General features: G+C 47.8%; 1 protein-coding gene across 9 annotated transcripts in view; it reads right to left on the reverse strand.

The window, feature by feature from the left end:
• Window positions 1-16,851, reverse strand: part of pfkfb3 (6-phosphofructo-2-kinase/fructose-2,6-biphosphatase 3) — a 134,905-nt gene that overhangs the window by 17,952 nt on the left and 100,102 nt on the right. For 8 of the 9 annotated variants that reach the window (XM_086010757.1, XM_086010760.1, XM_086010758.1 and 5 more), the window contains exons 2-7: window positions 6,820-6,945; window positions 5,574-5,670; window positions 3,640-3,706; window positions 2,829-2,903; window positions 745-801; window positions 466-590 (exon numbers count right to left, since the gene is read on the reverse strand). In XM_086010757.1, the coding sequence (XP_085866883.1) occupies window positions 466-590; window positions 745-801; window positions 2,829-2,903; window positions 3,640-3,706; window positions 5,574-5,670; window positions 6,820-6,945 (547 nt within the window). Of the gene's footprint in view, window positions 1-465; window positions 591-744; window positions 802-2,828; window positions 2,904-3,639; window positions 3,707-5,573; window positions 5,671-6,819; window positions 6,946-10,624; window positions 10,693-16,851 lie in introns of those variants that run through there. The other variant, XM_086010759.1, reaches the window with a different exon arrangement.

Consider the following 16,851-nt stretch of genomic DNA (forward strand, 5'->3'; position numbering starts at 1 on the left):
TTATACCTTCCAGCCCTGCCCACCACCCTCAACCAAACATATCATTTGAGACATAAGAACATAAGAATTAGGAGGAGTCGGCCACTCGAGCCTGCTCCACCATTCAATAAGATCATGGCTGATCTTATTACTCCACATTCCCGCCTTTTCCTTCCCCCCCCCCCCCCCCGATAACCTTTCACCCTCTTGCTGATCAAGAATCTATCTACCTCTGCCGTAAAAATATTCAAAGACTCTGCTTCCACTGCCCTCGGAGGGAGAGAGTTCCAAAGACTTACGACCCTCTGAGAAAAAAAAATTCTCATCTGTCTTAAATGGGCGACTTATTTTTTTTATTTCAGATTTCCAGCATCTGCAGTATTTTGCTTTTGTATTAGTATTTGGAAGAATGTTGTGGTGATCAGAAAGTTACAAACATAGGCACTGCATCGACGTCAAAAGATCAAGTGGAGGTTTTGGTCTTACTTGTCATAATTGTCTGGATCCAAAGGCTGATATGTCGCTTTGTAGCATTCAATTCTCTTCAGGAAGTCTTCCATTGCATCAGTCCTGTTACAATCCATGTAATCAGGACTGGACACTTTCACATCCTGTGGACAGCGAAACATTATTAACCTGTGCTGACAAATTAAGACCAGCCCGCTGCTGGTCGAAAACCCAACACTGAATGCCATTAAATAGTATGAAACAGAAAAGGTCCATAATGATTCCTATCAGAATGAATACACATTTCCCCCCACTCACCATAATATTTGCAGCCACCACACCTGGATCATCACAAACTGATTCTACAAAAAATACCTGCAAGCAAAAGAGTGTTTTTTAAAAAACTTCACATGGGATGGAAAAACCAATTAATACATCATCAGATCAATAGTAGTGTTGAAATGTCACCTGACCAAAGACAAGGGGGTAAAAATTGGCTTGCGCCCCCTTTGGGGCGATAACTTCACCAGCCCGAAAAGGTTAGCGCCTCCGCGCCCGAAATTGAATATTAGCACCCCGAAGCAAGAGGCGGGGCTACTGGAAGTGCTCCCTTTCCTTCTTGGGGCGCTCCATTGAATATCGCGGTGCTACGTGCAGCAGCGCCATGCACGTCAGCACGTAGCGCCACGGTACTGCAGGCCTCCCCTGATTAAAGGGGAGGGGCCTAGCGCAGCACGCACCAGGGCCCTGCTGGACCACTGGGGAGCGGGTGCTGGCAAAAGAGCCCAGCAGGCAAGAGGATTGGTGGGCTGACCGATCGCAGCCGGCACCCTGCAGGAGGAGGCCAGAGGGGGCAGGTGCTGGCAGGCGGCCCCCCAAAAAATGGTCACCCGGCACCTGCCCTTTAATTATCTTCGCCCCGGCCACAAAAACATCCCCCCTGATCCTGTCGGACATAATGTCCGGCCGCAAGTCAGGGGGCGCGAGCCACCGTGATGACGTCATCGCTGGAGGTGCAGCGCCACCAGCTACCACCACTAACCTCCCGCTGATTTTCACACAAGGCGTTAGTGGCGCTGCGCCCAGGCACTAGCTGCTTTGCGCCCCATTAGCAACTCCCCCACATCCCAATTTTCAACAGCATCTGGGTTCAATACCTTTAATGCTCATCTATCCCCACCAAATAGCTTCCTCTTCCAGAAATTAAAATTGGATCGGCAAAACACCACAAAGATGCTCTGTCTGCATCAACATACACACCGCAGGATAGGATTTGAGAGGAGTGCAGAGCCGGGATAAAAAAGACAATTCATTTCTTAAAAAGGCAAGGTACTGGATTGGAGTGCAACAGATGCCCATGTCCACTCACAATAAGGGCTCCTATAATGGTGAACTTGGCAGCACCGAATTTGCACGCTATCCTTGCATTTCAAATCAAGCCACACTGATCTGATAAAATTGCATCTCCCCACATTTAAAAGCGCCTACGTGCATTGAGCTTATCATCTCTTAAATAGGAACGAGCGCAAATCTGAAACTCGGGCCTAAATTCGCAGTCTGTCACACATCACAAGGATAGTGGACGTGGGAAATGGAAACACTTACAGAAAGTGCTCGGAGGCGAGTTTTATACCCAAAATACTGATTTTCACACATTGGCAAGTAAACGAAAATATACCCAGTTGCTGAGAGTAGAATGGGAGCTTCACTCAACATCAGGCCTCTCGGTACCCTTTGGTCACCTTACCCAAGGAAGGATATACTTGCCTTAGAGGGAGTGCAACATAGGTTCACCAGACTGATTCCTGGGAGGTTGTGGGGGGGGGGGGGGGGGGGGGGGGGGAAACTGTCCTACGAGGAGAGATAGGGTAAATGCAGGGAGGATGTTTCGCCTGGCTAGAGTCTAGAACTAGGGGGTCACAGTCTTAGGATAAGGGGTCGCCATTTAGGACTGAGATGAGGAGAAATTTCTTCACTCAGAGGGTGGTGAATCTTTGGAATTCTCTACCCTGAATATACTCAATGATTGAGCATCCACAAGACAGAGATCGATAGATTTTTGGATATTAAGGGAACCAAGGGATATGGGGATAGTGCAGGAAAGTGGAGTTAATGTAGAAGATCAGCCATGATCTTACTGGATGGCCGACTCCTGCTCCTATTTCTTAGGTTCTTATATGGACAAAGCACTCCAATTCCAAGCACACATCCTCATTTCAAACTCAAGAAAGAGAGCTATACGGTTCGAGTACCATACCATCTCTGGCCAAGCATCAGCCAGCGTAGCCCATAATGTACCTCAATGTGCCAACCTCTTGGTTTAAAGACTAAAGAGCTTTGGATGGTTCTGACCTCCTCCCGAGAAGAATCCAGTAACAGAATTGCCGAGAGACTATACTGACCTTCCATCCATTTTCTTTGGCAAAGTTTATGATCATCTCTCTCCTATCCCTGGTGGTATTTGTAGCATCAAAAACCTGGACAAAAAAAAAACCCAAGATGCTCTGGTCACAAGTGTTCAACTTACATTATGCTGCACCATTTGTTCAAAACATCAGAATTTCTTCTTAATTAGCCTGATGGTAATTGGAGTACAAAAACTCACCTATCAACTGTAACGTTGGTACCTAAATGGAGTGGTGACAATTCCCACTCTCGTTTCTGTTACAATATTTGGCACAATTTACCATTTAAAATATAGCATAGGTAAAAGACGACATTTGAATAAATATTTTTTTTTTTTTTTTTTAAAAGTTAAACTGCCATAGAAGTAAGAATTAATTACATCTTGAACACCGCGCAGGCTAAACGTTATTCCGTCAAGGTAGCCTCAGCCGTTCAAGCAGTTAATTGCGTGACTCCAACCAAATGGTCAAGTCCCGAGCCCCAGGGGCGCCCATCTCTTGCAAGTTTAAGCCATGCCCTAACATGGCGCCCTGCGCAGTGTTACACATCATTTCCCCGGCAGAACAGAAGAGGAAAACATGTACGTAGTGCTCGAGTTGCCGCTCCTCTGTGGGTCATGGAGTAATGATGAGACAGTGCCGACAGGAAAAAAAATCCAAACTTGGGGACCCCCTTTACTGACAATTGAAGGAGTCCCATGATGGTGAATGGTACCCTTGGGGGAGGGAAGAGAAACCTTGGCACAGGGATCACTCCACTATATAAAAAGCAGCTTGCCTAGTCTGTTAGTTATGGAGAGGGACTTACTGCAATCTGGCCACCTTCCTCAGTGAGATAGGATTTTGCATCTCTTAAGGCCGCTAAGGCACACTGCCTGGAGAAAGCAATGAGGACAAGTCAGATAGACTAGTTTAGCACACAAATGCTGGTCGCCTGCACAGCTTCCAGAATGATTCATCAGGAACAGTTCTATTGTAATTTACAGACAATGACTGTTTTAACAAACCCAAGGTTGTTCTATTAGGAACTACAGTATTTAAACTATTCTAGTCCGTCTTTAATACACTGGTTTCCTTCCCACCTCAAATGATGCGGAGCTCACAATGCACCACCTGTGGACAGGAAGATTAGTGGAATGCATTGGTTCAGAGCAGTTTCCTTAAGTCCATGTACAGTCAAACTGGAATATTCAGGATATATGTTAAGGATATTCACATGGGTTATTCCACTGTAAGGACAAATTTACCCAAAAAGATTCAGGAGTAGTTGAATCAAGTTCTTCCTTCAAATACTGAAGAATAAATAGTCAGAGAGGTGGGGAAAGAAAACGAGAGAGAGGAGCAGAGCACTGTGGTTTGAACCAGGGGGGTCACAGTCTAAGGATAAGGGGTAAGACATTTAGGACAGAGATGAGGAGGAATTTCTTCACCCAGAGAGTGGTGAACCTGTGGAATTCTCTACCACAGAAGGCAGTTGAGGCCAATTCATTAAATATATTCAAGAAGGAGTTGGATATATTTCTTAAGGCTAAAGGGATATGGGGAGAAAGCAGGGACAGGGTACTGAGTTTGGATGATCAGCCATGATCTCATTGAATGGCAGAGCAGGCTCGAGGGGCCGAATGGCCTACTCCTGCTCCTATCTGATGTTAAATCAAGGAGACAAAAGAAGTCAATTATTTGCAATGTTCATGCAATTTATTTAAGGTTCGAGCACTGTAGTGTAATCAATTTTATTGATTACAATGCAGGATCCATTCAAAAGTCAGGAGCAGGTGTTGGCCATCCAAATTTTGTTCTTGTATCACATGCATAGCCTGCCAATTCTACCGTACACTGCCACATCAGTCTCACTCATCTGTACTTTGAGCTTGGCTTCTGGCCTCTTCTGTAGGATTTCTCCCTCTTTCTGAATCTCCATTCCACACAAGGTAGGTATTGCAGGGAACTCAGGACCAGACTGATCTCCTGGACTAGTTGCGTCGGAGAGGAATTTCCCAGAATTTTTCTCCCCAAATTGGCCTGGGTGTTTTTTTTTTGTCTCTCCCAGATCAAATCAAATGGTTTTGGGGTGGGGTGGAGTGTAGATGTTGTGATACACAAGGTATCACAAGTGTGGGGGACAGGCTGGATGGACCGAAGGGTCTTTACTTGTCCCTCATACGTTGGTATAATCTCAGAGTGAAACAGAGCAGGGAAGGTGCACGAGCCTCGACAATTCTGTTCGTTCTGGACAATGAGAGTCTCCAGAGTTCACCACGAGTGAGGTAGGACAATTCACTCGAGTCCGATGTTCCCGTTAAGCTGCTCGCGCGGTCATCTGCAGGGTCCCGCGCAGGCCGCTCACCGACTTTTACATTGTAAACACCGCACACATGCGCAGAAATTTAAAGGGACAAAGCATTAAAAGAAACAGGCCGCACAGAACCAAGTGCAGCTTACAGGGAACATTGCTTAAGTCTGGAGGTGGGGGCGGGGTGAATAAAGGTGGGTGGAAGCAGGCAAAGAGAAATTAAATAGTATCCCTTTAGCACACAAACTACTTTGGGAGGATAAACACAAGATTTGAGTTTTTATAGAGCATGCCAGCATCTTTATCCTATTGGTATTCACAGAAGGGTTTAAACCTTCTTTTGACACATTACAGTATTAAGACGGAATAGCACAATACTAGAGAAATTCTATCTACATGCAAGTATTGCATTTTATGCGAGTTAAGAAACATGCTCCAAAGCCACTTACTTTCTAATTTTCATAGCATCTTCATTGTCATGGCGAAAGAAGTCGTAAGATCGGTACCATTTCACAGCCTCGCGACGGTACTCTCCAACATTGAAGACTACACACAAACAGGGGGAGGGTATGATTAGTGTGGCATGTTGCAAAGAGAGTTGAAGATTTCACAATTGCCTGTCCAACCTGCATCACGTACCACCCTCCTACTATTTGCCAAGTCTACAGGTTGTGCCGATTTTTGATTTCATGCCTAGCCATAGATTGAGAGTCAACATCCCACATCATCACAAGAACAATTTCTACATTGATTCCCAGGATACAGTTTAACTGTGAATAGAAATTGTGAATCAAGCGATGCTGTAAATTTATATTGAACAGTGATACCTCCTACATTAGCCAGTACAGCTTTTATACCTTCCAGCCCTGCCCACCCCACCACCACCCTCAACCAAACATACCTTTTGAGATATACGAACATACGAATTAGGAGCAGGAGTCGGCCACTCGGCCCCTCGAGCCTGCTCCGCCATTCAATAAGATCATGGCTGATCCAATTACTCCACATTCCCGCCTACCCCCGATAACCTTTCACCCCCTTGCTTACCAAGAATCTATCTACCTCTGCCTTAAAAATATTCAAAGACTCTGCTTCCACCGCCCTCTGAGGAAGAGAGTTCCAAAGACTCACGACCCTCTGTGAGAAAAAATTTCTCCTCATCTCTGTCTTAAATGGGCTTATTTTTAAACAGTGACCCCTAGTCCTAGATTCTCCCACTTAAAACAAGATCCTTATTGAAAGACTTTTGCCCACCCGCACCAGAGTATTAGAGGTTGACCTGGAAGTTTGCCTAGAACCAATGGAAGAGTTGAAATCTCACACACTGGTTACTGCATTCTACTCAATTGCCAAAGACCCTTGTTAGAATGGATTTTTTTTTTTTTTTTTTTTTTTTTTTTTTTTTTTTTTTTTTTTTTTTTGAGATCAGCGATATTGGGCTGCTCACCAACAAGGAGGATCTAAATAAAATGTCATTACCCCCTCTACATGCAACAACCCAATTGTGTAATGCAACAGAAAATGCTGGACACACTCAGCAGGTCAGGCAGCATTGAGAGAAAAACAAAGAGTCAACGTCGAGAGTCGGGGACCCTTCGTCAGAAATTACTGTTGAGGCAAGGCTGGTGCACAAGGATTGTGTAATGCAATGCACCAGCCTTACTCAACAGCATTTTGCGTGGGTACTGTACTTGCCTTTGGTTGGGGCTCCAATCCAGTTGAGGTAGCGAGTCAGTTTCTTTGCAATATAGGTCTTTCCCCGAGCTGGCAATCCCACCATCACAATCACAGTGGGGGAATTGGTCAGGTGTGGAACGGATGCTATTCAAGAGAAGAAAAGAAATGTGTCATGGTGGGTAGGTAGGTGCAAACTAATCGATAAAGCACTAGTAGCACCAACGTCCTTTTCCACGAAGGATTTGGGTCATATTTTCCCCTTGCACATCTTTCAAATTAACTTACAATGTCCAAGGTGAGTAGCAGCACAGAACTACAACAGCAGGCGACATTCTAAAGCAGCCACGGAGAGCAAGGGAAAGAAACTACCACCGCCATTTAAACCAATTAATTCCTCCATCAGATTGCTTATTCTGATCACAAGCTCAATATTTAATACAAATATGTCGACCACCCCCTCCTGTTTAAAAGGAAAGCTTCAAGTGAAAAAGCAGCCAACAAGGCACATACGTAAATTTGTCTCGATCTCACAATTCTCCCAGTATGGCACCATCAGTACATGTAACCAGCTTACCGGTAGAGCAGTTTAAAAAGCTCAAGCACCCACACTGATCCAGCCAGTGGGAATCTGTGCAAGACAGTGCTAAACACATACCAATTTCCTACCCCCCCCCCCCTCCCCAAAACAAATACTGTGCTCAAGTCCACTAGATCTGCCGAACAAGCAATCTGTAACACCATATATCAGCTAAAAAATAGGCTTTGGGTCAGTCATAGAATGTTCAGGTTACTCAAACACTCAAGGTGAACAGATATATTTTAATTGGTTTTCACACACAAAAGACAGGCTCAGCTGAATATAGGAAGTGGAGATCACAGCTGATGAGGCAGTTCTAGGAATATGGTGTTGTGTTTTTCATGGGGGGGGGGGGCAAAATAGAGAAGTAACTTAATACACATCCAGCAACATTTTGTGAATTAAAAGCAAACTTTTTTTTAATTATTTTTTATAAATGTTGCACGTTAACCTACAGAATCATAGAAATTGATGGCACAGATGAAGGAGGCCATTCATGTCTGTGCCGGCCAAATAAAAGTGCTCTCCAGCCTAATCCCACTTTCCAGCTCTTGGTCCGTAGCCCCGTGGGTTACGGCACTTCAAGTGCATATCCAAGTACTTTTTAAATGTGATGAGGGTTTCTGCCTCCACCACCCTTTCAGGCAGTGAGTTCCAAACCCCCACCACCCTCTGGGTGAAATAATTTCTCAACTCCCCTCTACTGATGTACTGCCCTTGATCCACCATGTCTGCCAGTTTCTTTTAAGTTACTAAAAGACACAGAGTTTGAGAAGTCCCCAGGACTGTTTAGAAGGTAAATATTGTAATCTGTTAAAGTGTGCTTGTGGTAAACCACTGTTATAGTTATCACTGTATATTGTTCTCACTGTTCTCACTGTCACATCACTACACGAGGTCGCCTCTTGTCGCACTGTTATACCTGGGCTGACCACCTCCGACTCCGCCCATTACCTGCCCAGGTATAAAGGTAGCTGACTGGCTAGTATTCCTCCCTGTTGGATCGGATCACCCACGAGGGTGGGCTCTGTTATTTAGCCAATAAAAACCTTCAGTTACGTTCTTAACTCGTCGCCTTTTATTGGACTAATTGATAGGCATATCAATTTTATTGGCTAAATTTTAAAGATGTCTGATAATGAACAGCAACAGCAAGGAGCTCACCCAGCAGCACAGCAACAGCAGCCTCCAGACAACGGGCCACACCAGCCGGCTTGGCTGCAAGCCTTGAAACCACCATACCTGGATCTAAACCCACAGGCACCAAACGCAGCCCTCAACTTCAAACACTGGCTGGACTGCTTCGAATCCTACCTGGAAGAATCCGGCGCCCCGCAGAGATCCAAACTAAGACTTCTGAACGCCCAAGCGAGCCCGAGAGTATACGCACTCATACAGGACACGACTACGTACGAGGCCGCTATCAACCTACTGAAACAGCAGTACCGCAGCCCGGTAAATTACATGTACACCAGGCACCTCCTAAGATCCCGCCCGCAACAGCCAGGAGAGTCTGTAGCTGAATTTTTACGGGCGCTAAGAGCACTCGGCAGGAACTGTGACTTTAAAGCGGTGACGGCTGTTGAAAATACGGAAGATAATATCCGCGATGCCTTTGTGAAAGGCCTACGGTCCGACTACTCACGGCAAAGACTGCTTGAAGCTAAAGACCTCGACCTGGACAAAGCTGAAGCCCTCGCTCTCTCCCTGGAGGTGGCCCATCAGGACCAGGAGGCGTTTTCCAGGTACTGCTCGCGACCCTGGGACTCGGGCCCGACCCCTACCGCAATACCCTTCGCAGCGCCGCCCCCGGGACCTACCTCAGCGTCGGCGTCCCGGACCCGACCGGGCCCGCCACCCCCGGTACCGGCTCCGACATCGGGCACCCGCGATCGGGCCGCCGGCTGCTTCTTTTGCGGCCAGGAGAAGCACCCGAGGTCGCGCTGCCCAGCCAGGAACTCTACCTGCACAACCTGCAGGAAGAAAGGCCATTTCTCTAAGGCCTGCAGGAGCGGATCTTCAGAGGCCAGCAGTGCCTCATGCGAACTGTGGGGGCGGCCATCTTCTTTCACGGCAACTGAGGCCAGTATCCCCACACGTGAGTCATGGGGGCGGCCATCTTTGATCAAGGCAACCGACCCCAATAGTGCCTCATGTGAGTTATGGGGGCAGCCATCTTCTCCGCCATTTTGTCCTACCTCGTGGGAGACGCCATTTTACACACCACGCCCGACTGCCACCGGGCCCCCGGACCCGACGACCGCCTCGCCCGCAGACGACAACGACTCGCTTACCTACACGCTAGCCTCCGTCACTCTGGATCAAGCCCGCCCACACCACCTGTCCAAGTCGATGATGGACATCAAAGTAAACGGCCACGCCACGACCTGCCTGTTCGACAGCGGAAGCACGGAGAGCTTCATCCACCCAGACACGGTGAGCCACTACTCCCTCCCTGTCCTGCCAACGCGCAACCGAATCTCGATGGCATCGAGGTCCCACGCCACGGACATTAGCGGCTACTGTGCTGTGACCTTGTCGGTTAAGGGTACAGAGTATAAAAACTTTAAACTCCTCGTCCTCCCCCAGCTCTGCGCTGCCGTCCTACTAGGGCTGGACTTCCAATCCCACCTCCAAAGTGTAACCCTAGCATACGGTGGACCCCTCCCCCCACTCACAGTCGACAACCAGCGAAGGTTAAACCGCCCACCGCGTAACACCTGCAGCCTATCCACCCTCAAGGTGCCGCCACCTTCCCTGTTCGCTAACCTCACCCCCGACTGCAAACCCGTCGCTACCAAGAGCAGGCGGTACAGCGCTGGGGACAGAGCTTTCATTAGCTCTGAGGTGCAGCGTCTCCTGAAGGAGGGCATCATCGAGGGGAGCAACAGCCCCTGGCGTGCCCAGGTCGTGGTCGTTAAGACCGGCGATAAAAATCGCCTGGTCATCGACTACAGCCAGACCATAAACAGATACACCCAGCTGGACGCATACCCCCTTCCCCGCATATCTGACATGGTCAATCAGATTGCACAATACCGCGTATTCTCGACCATCGACCTTAAGTCGGCCTACCACCAACTCCCTATCCACCCCGAGGACCGCCAGTACACCGCCTTCGAGGCGAATGGGCGCCTATACCACTTCCTTAGGGTCCCCTTCGGTGTCACCAACGGGGTCTCGGTCTTCCAAAGGGAGATGGACCGGATGGTTGACCAGAACGGACTGCAGGCCACATTCCCCTACCTAGATAACGTCACCATCTGCGGCCGCGACCGGCAGGACCACGACGTGAATCTGGAGAAATTCCTCCGTACGGCCCAACGGCTGAACCTCACCTACAATAAGGAGAAATGCGTGTTTAACACAGCGCGCCTTGCCATCCTTGGCTGTGTAGTAGAGAACGGAGTCATCGGCCCCGACCCCGAAAGAATGCGCCCCCTCATGGAGCTACCCCTCCCCCACTGTCCAAAAGCACTTAGGAGAACCCTGGGGCTTTTCGCCTACTATGCCCAATGGGTACCCAATTATGCGGACAAAGCCAGACCCCTCCTGAAAACCACATCCTTCCCCCTCACGGAAGAGGCGTGCGCGGCCTTCTCCCTCATTAAGGGAGACATAGCCAAGGCCACAATGCACGCAGTGGATGAGTCAATCCCCTTCCAAGTGGAGAGCGATGCATCCGACTTCGCCCTAGCCGCTACCCTTAACCAGGAGGGTAGGCCGGTAGCCTTCTTCTCAAGGACCCTACAGGGCCCCGAGACCCGACACTCGTCGGTCGAGAAGGAAGCCCAGGCAATTGTGGAGGCAGTACGGCGCTGGAGGCACTACTTGGCAGGCAAACGATTTACCCTCCTCACCGACCAACGCTCGGTTGCCTTCATGTTTAATAACAAGCTGAGGGGCAAGATCAAGAACGACAAAATCTTGAGGTGGAGAATCGAGCTTTCCACCTATGATTATGAGATCTTGTACCGGCCCGGTAAACTGAACGACCCCCCTGATGCTCTTTCACGCATTACATGCGCCAGCGCGCAAAGTGATAGACTTCAGACCCTCCACAATGACCTCTGCCACCCCGGAGTCACCAGACTCTACCATTTCATTAAGGCCCGCAACCTGCCATACTCCATCGAGGAGGTCAGGACCATGACCAGGAACTGCCAGATCTGTGCTGAGTGCAAACCGCACTTCTATAAGCCGGACAGAGCAAGCCTGATCAAGGCCACCCGCCCCTTCGAGCGTCTGAGCATCGACTTCAAGGGGCCCCTACCGTCATCGACGCGTAATGTGTACTTCCTCAACATCGTTGATGAGTACTCCCGTTTCCCCTTTGCCTTCCCCTGCCCAGACATGACCAGTAACACGGTCATTAAATGCCTGAACAAACTCTTCGCCTTGTTCGGGTTCCCGAACTATATACATAGTGACCGGGGCGCCTCCTTCATGAGCGAGGAACTCCGTCAGTTCCTATTGGAGAGGGGTACTGCAGCAAGCAGGACCACCAGCTACAACCCCCGAGGGAACGGCCAGGTGGAAAGAGAGAACGCGACGGTATGGAAGGCCACCCTCTTAGCCTTAAAGTCTAAGGGCCTCCCAACCTCCCGCTGGCAAGAGGTCCTCCCGATTGCGCTGCACTCCATCCGGTCACTACTTTGCACTGCCATTAACACCACCCCCCATGCCCGAATGTTTGTCTTCCCCAGGAAGTCGACTACGGGAACCACCCTACCAACCTGGCTGACCTCTCCGGGACCCGTCTTGCTGCGAAAGCACGTGAGGGCCCATAAAACGGACCCCCTGGTCGAGAAGGTGAACCTCCTGCACGCCAACCCCCAGTACGCCTATGTGGCTTACCCAGACGGACGGGAGGACACTGTCTCCTTACGAGACCTCGCACCCTCACCCCCCCCTCCCAACCCCCCGAGTCCAGCCGAGGTAGACGGCATGCCGGAACCCCACGAGCCTTTGCCGACTACGCAGACACCAGCTTTAACACCGGATAATGTAACACCGCCGCTGCGACGATCGGAGAGGCTAACGAAGCCTCCGGACAGACTGACATACCAGAGCTGGTAATACACTTCACCCCGCCGGACTCTAATCTAAACAAGGGGTGAATGTGGTAAACCACTGTTATAGTTATCACTGTATATTGTTCTCACTGTTCTCACTGTCACATCACTACACGAGGTCGCCTCTTGTCGCACTGTTATACCTGGGCTGACCACCTCCGACTCCGCCCATTACCTGCCCAGGTATAAAGGTAGCTGACTGGCTAGTATTCCTCCCTGTTGGATCGGATCACCCACGAGGGTGGGCTCTGTTATTTAGCCAATAAAAACCTTCAGTTACGTTCTTAACTCGTCGCCTTTTATTGGACTAATTGATAGGCATATCAGTGCTTACTTCTAGTCAATATTTAAACACTATTTAAGTTTTTACTACAATGCGAAAGAATCTAAAAGTCTCTGATGTAATGCTGCTGGGACCAGTACAATGGCAGCATCTCCAGCCAGAAAAGCCACACAAGTGTAGTACACCACATCAGGGGCTTCCAAACTGCGGCATGTGGGAGAAACTGGCTAATGAGTTTTTTAATTAAATTAAATAATTAATCATTTTAATTTTTATAATAGGCTACTCAGACAAAGCTTTAAAACTCTGGGAATGTTTATATAAAAGTAGTTAAGGTACTTCGAGGTGTAGTAACGTACAATGTTTGGACAGTAAAGGAGTTACGGTTATTAACCCGGTGCGCTGGTTGGGTACACTGGCAGCTGCCGAATCTGGAAAGAGGTACGCGATTAAAGTGAAGCTTGGGAGCCTCTGCCCTATATCCAGTGGAACATCCCTCCCTGGAGGTGTGTTAACATGGAATTAATCTATCAGTAAAGGGGGAAGAGAGGATGAGAGTCTTTGGTGTGTGTGTGGGGGGGGGGGGGGGGGGGGGGGGGAGAAAAAGAGTAGAATTCACTCAAACTGCGAGGAACATGTTTCGCTAAATCCTTAGTTTCATTCACAATTTGAATAATCCAGAAAAGCGGTACCCACAGGAACTCATGATACAGCAACAGACCAGTTGCAATCGTTCTACTTTGGGTTTAAAAGGATTAGTACCAAACACATGAAAACACCCTTGTATCCAGGGCAACATGATATTATACCTGGGATAGACGCCATCGGCATTTGCATGACTTTACTTCAGACAAGGAGATTTAAAAAGTCACAAAGATGCCCGTCTGAACAAAGACAATTGAACTGCCTGCCCTAGCAAGGTCCCACGTTCAGCTCAGGCACGTGGCTAACTCAACCAAGCATCAATAATCTGAAGTGATGAGTAAAACTAAGACAGCAAAACACTGGTGGGAGGGGCCCCATATCATTAAGGGATTGCCGAATCAACAACAATTTGTAATGAAGATATGCGGAGGGAGAAACTCAGTGGGCAGCACTCTCACCTCGGAGTCAGAAGGTTGTGGGTTTAAATCCCATTCCAGAGACTGAAGCACATAAATCTAGGCCGACACGCCCAGTGCAGTACTGAGGGAGTGCTGCACTGTCGGAGGTGCCGTCTTTCAGATGAGACGTTAACCCGTCTGCTCTCAGGTGGATGTAAAAGAACCCACGGCACTATTTTGAAGAGGAGCAGGGGCGTTATCCCCGGTGTCCTGGGGCCAATATTTATCCCTCAATCAAAAACCACAAAACAGATTATCTGGTCATTATCACATTGCTGTTTGTGTGAGCTTGCTGTGCGCAAAAAAGGCTGCCGCGTTTCATACATTACAATATAGTGACTACATTTCAAAGTACTTAAATTGGCTGTAAAGCGTTTTGGGATGTCAGGTAGTTGTGAAAGGTACTATATAAATGCATAATAATTTATTTTCTCAATCCATGCAGGCTATTCCATGGGAATTAAAAGGAAAGCTAGCCTGCCAGCGTAATTAGAAACTAAGATAGCTGGAGGTTTGAAGTTACACCTGCATTAAAAGCTTCTTGCCCAAAGCCCAATGAATCTGTATTGGTGTAGGACTGCATTCACCAGCATATCCCTGCAGCAACCTAGGAGCTAATTTACGGCCCAATTTGGTCACACACAAAACCCCCGCATGTTTCATGGCATCAAGACAAGAGAGCCGTTACTAAGCAGAGGGTGGAGCAGGCATCAAATAAAATTGATGTATTACACAGAAATAGGAAAGAAGTTCTGGGTCACAAGATATTCAACCAGAAGAATTGGGACAAGTTTGTTGAAACTTATAAAATTCTAACAGGACTAGATGCAGGAAGGATGTTCCCGATGGCGGGGGAGTCCAGAACCAGGGGTCACAGTCTAAGGATAAGGGGTAAGCCATTTAGGACTGAGATGAGGAGGAATTTCTTCACCCAGAGAGTGGTGAACCTGTGGAATTCTCTACCACAGAAGGCAGTTGAGGCCAATTCATTAAATATAGTCAAGAAGGAGTTAGATATATTTTTTTTAAGGCTAAAGGGATCAAGGGATAGGGGGAGAAAGCAGGGACAGGGTACTGAATTTGGATGATCAGCCATGATCTCATTGAATGGCGGAGCAGGCTCGAGGGGCCGAATGGCCGACTCCTGCTCCTATCTTCTATGTTTCTATGTTAAACACTACAATGTGTTTTTTGGCATGCACACGAATGTTGTCAAGTCCATAAATCTGGCCGAATGGAACTGCAAGGTAGCAAAGCCTTACATTCGGCAAGTGCCATTCTGATTATGCTTCGTCCTTCAATAATAAAATCAGGCTGATCACGGATGTACAGAATCTAGATGGCAAGTCAAGAGCTCAAGAAGTCCAAGGTAACAGACAGCATGCATCAAGATCCAAGGTCTCCTCACCAAGGAGTAAAAGGGAATAGTGCAAATGCTAAACACCATCTAGAAGGAAGGACTCAGCTAAATTTAATAGCCAATGTTTATCCAAATGGGTTTACAAATGCAACCGGTCTTGGACTCCATCTAAAAAAAATGACCTTCCATTCTTTTTGTACACTTAGATGAAAGAATTTTCTTAATTATAAAACATCTTATGTAACCTAGTTTCTAAAAGGTTTTACTCAAGATGCTTTACGCCAGGAAGGACCCATCTGGTTGGTTCACAATGGCCAAATACCCTCCGGGGAAATCGAACTACACCCCGGATTAAGAATGCGCGGCAGATTGATTTTACTGTGTTAAATCAGTTGCAAGCAATGCCGATCACACACCAGCCAGCACCTGACGCATCGGTCCGTGAGCAGAGCAGCAGTGTCGTACTCACTAATACAAAGCAGAGTTCCAGCAGGATGTCACCATGAGCTGTAGTGCAAGAGTGACGGGGATCCCTCAAGCACAGAATATCAATAAACTGCTCTGAACTTTATTAAAATGAGCAAACACCTCGAAGTTTCCAACACTGGCATTACTGTAGTTACTAATCACCGTCTAGCAAAAATGAAATACCCAAAGCTACTGAGGTCTACAATCCAGTGCCAAAAACGCAAGGAGGTGGTGACAATTCACAAGTACACTTGTATTTTCTTAGTCAACAAAGACTGCTGATGCAGCTGACACCTTTCAAGCATTCAGTCACCACTTTACTGGAAAACAAACACACACACACAAATTCAGTATCACCCCCATTTGGGTGCGGTAACTTTTGAAAGCTGGGAAACTTAGCGCTAAGCGCTAATGATTCCCAGCTTTTAAAAAAAAATTGGGTTTTAGAACTCCAGGAAGGAAGTGGAGCGCACTAGGCAGGGCGGTAGGTGTGCAGCGCTGCACAATGGACCGTGCAGCGCTGCCGCATAGGAAGGCTCCTTCCCTCCCTTAAAAAAAGGGAAAGTTCCATCGCTGCAGGCTCTAAAAGGGGAAAACTTACCCTTAGATGATACTAAGATGGGGTGGGGGAGGAAAGTAGTGAATGAGGAGGACATAAAAAAACCTTCAAGGGGACATAGACAGGCTAAGTTGGCAGATGGAATACAATACTGTGTGAGGTTATGCACTTTGGCAGGAAAAATCATAGAGCAAGTTATTATCTTAATGGCAAGAAACTGGAAAGTACTGAAGTACAAAGGGATCTGGGGGTCCTGGTGCACGAAACTCAAAAAGGTTAGTATGCAGGTGCAGCAAGTGATTAAGAAGGCCAATGGAATGTTGGCTTTCATTGCTAGGGGGATAGAATATAAAAATAGGGAGGTATTGCTTCAGTTGTACATGGTATTGGTGAGACCGCACCTGGAATACTGCGTACAGTTTTGGTGTCCATACTTAAGAAAGGACATACTTGCTCTCGAGTCCGTACAAAGAAGGTTCACTCGGTTAATCCCAGGGATGAGGGGATGGACATATGAGGAGAGGTTGAGTAGATTGGGACTCTACTCATTGGAGTTCAGAAGAATGAGAGGCGATCTTATTGAAACATACAAGATTGTGAAGGGGTTGGATCGGGTGGATGCGGG

The sequence above is a fragment of the Somniosus microcephalus genome, chromosome 17, assembly GCF_052327205.1.
Source record: "Somniosus microcephalus isolate GS21.2 chromosome 17, FLI_Smic_1.0, whole genome shotgun sequence".
Lineage (NCBI taxonomy): Eukaryota > Metazoa > Chordata > Chondrichthyes > Squaliformes > Somniosidae > Somniosus > Somniosus microcephalus.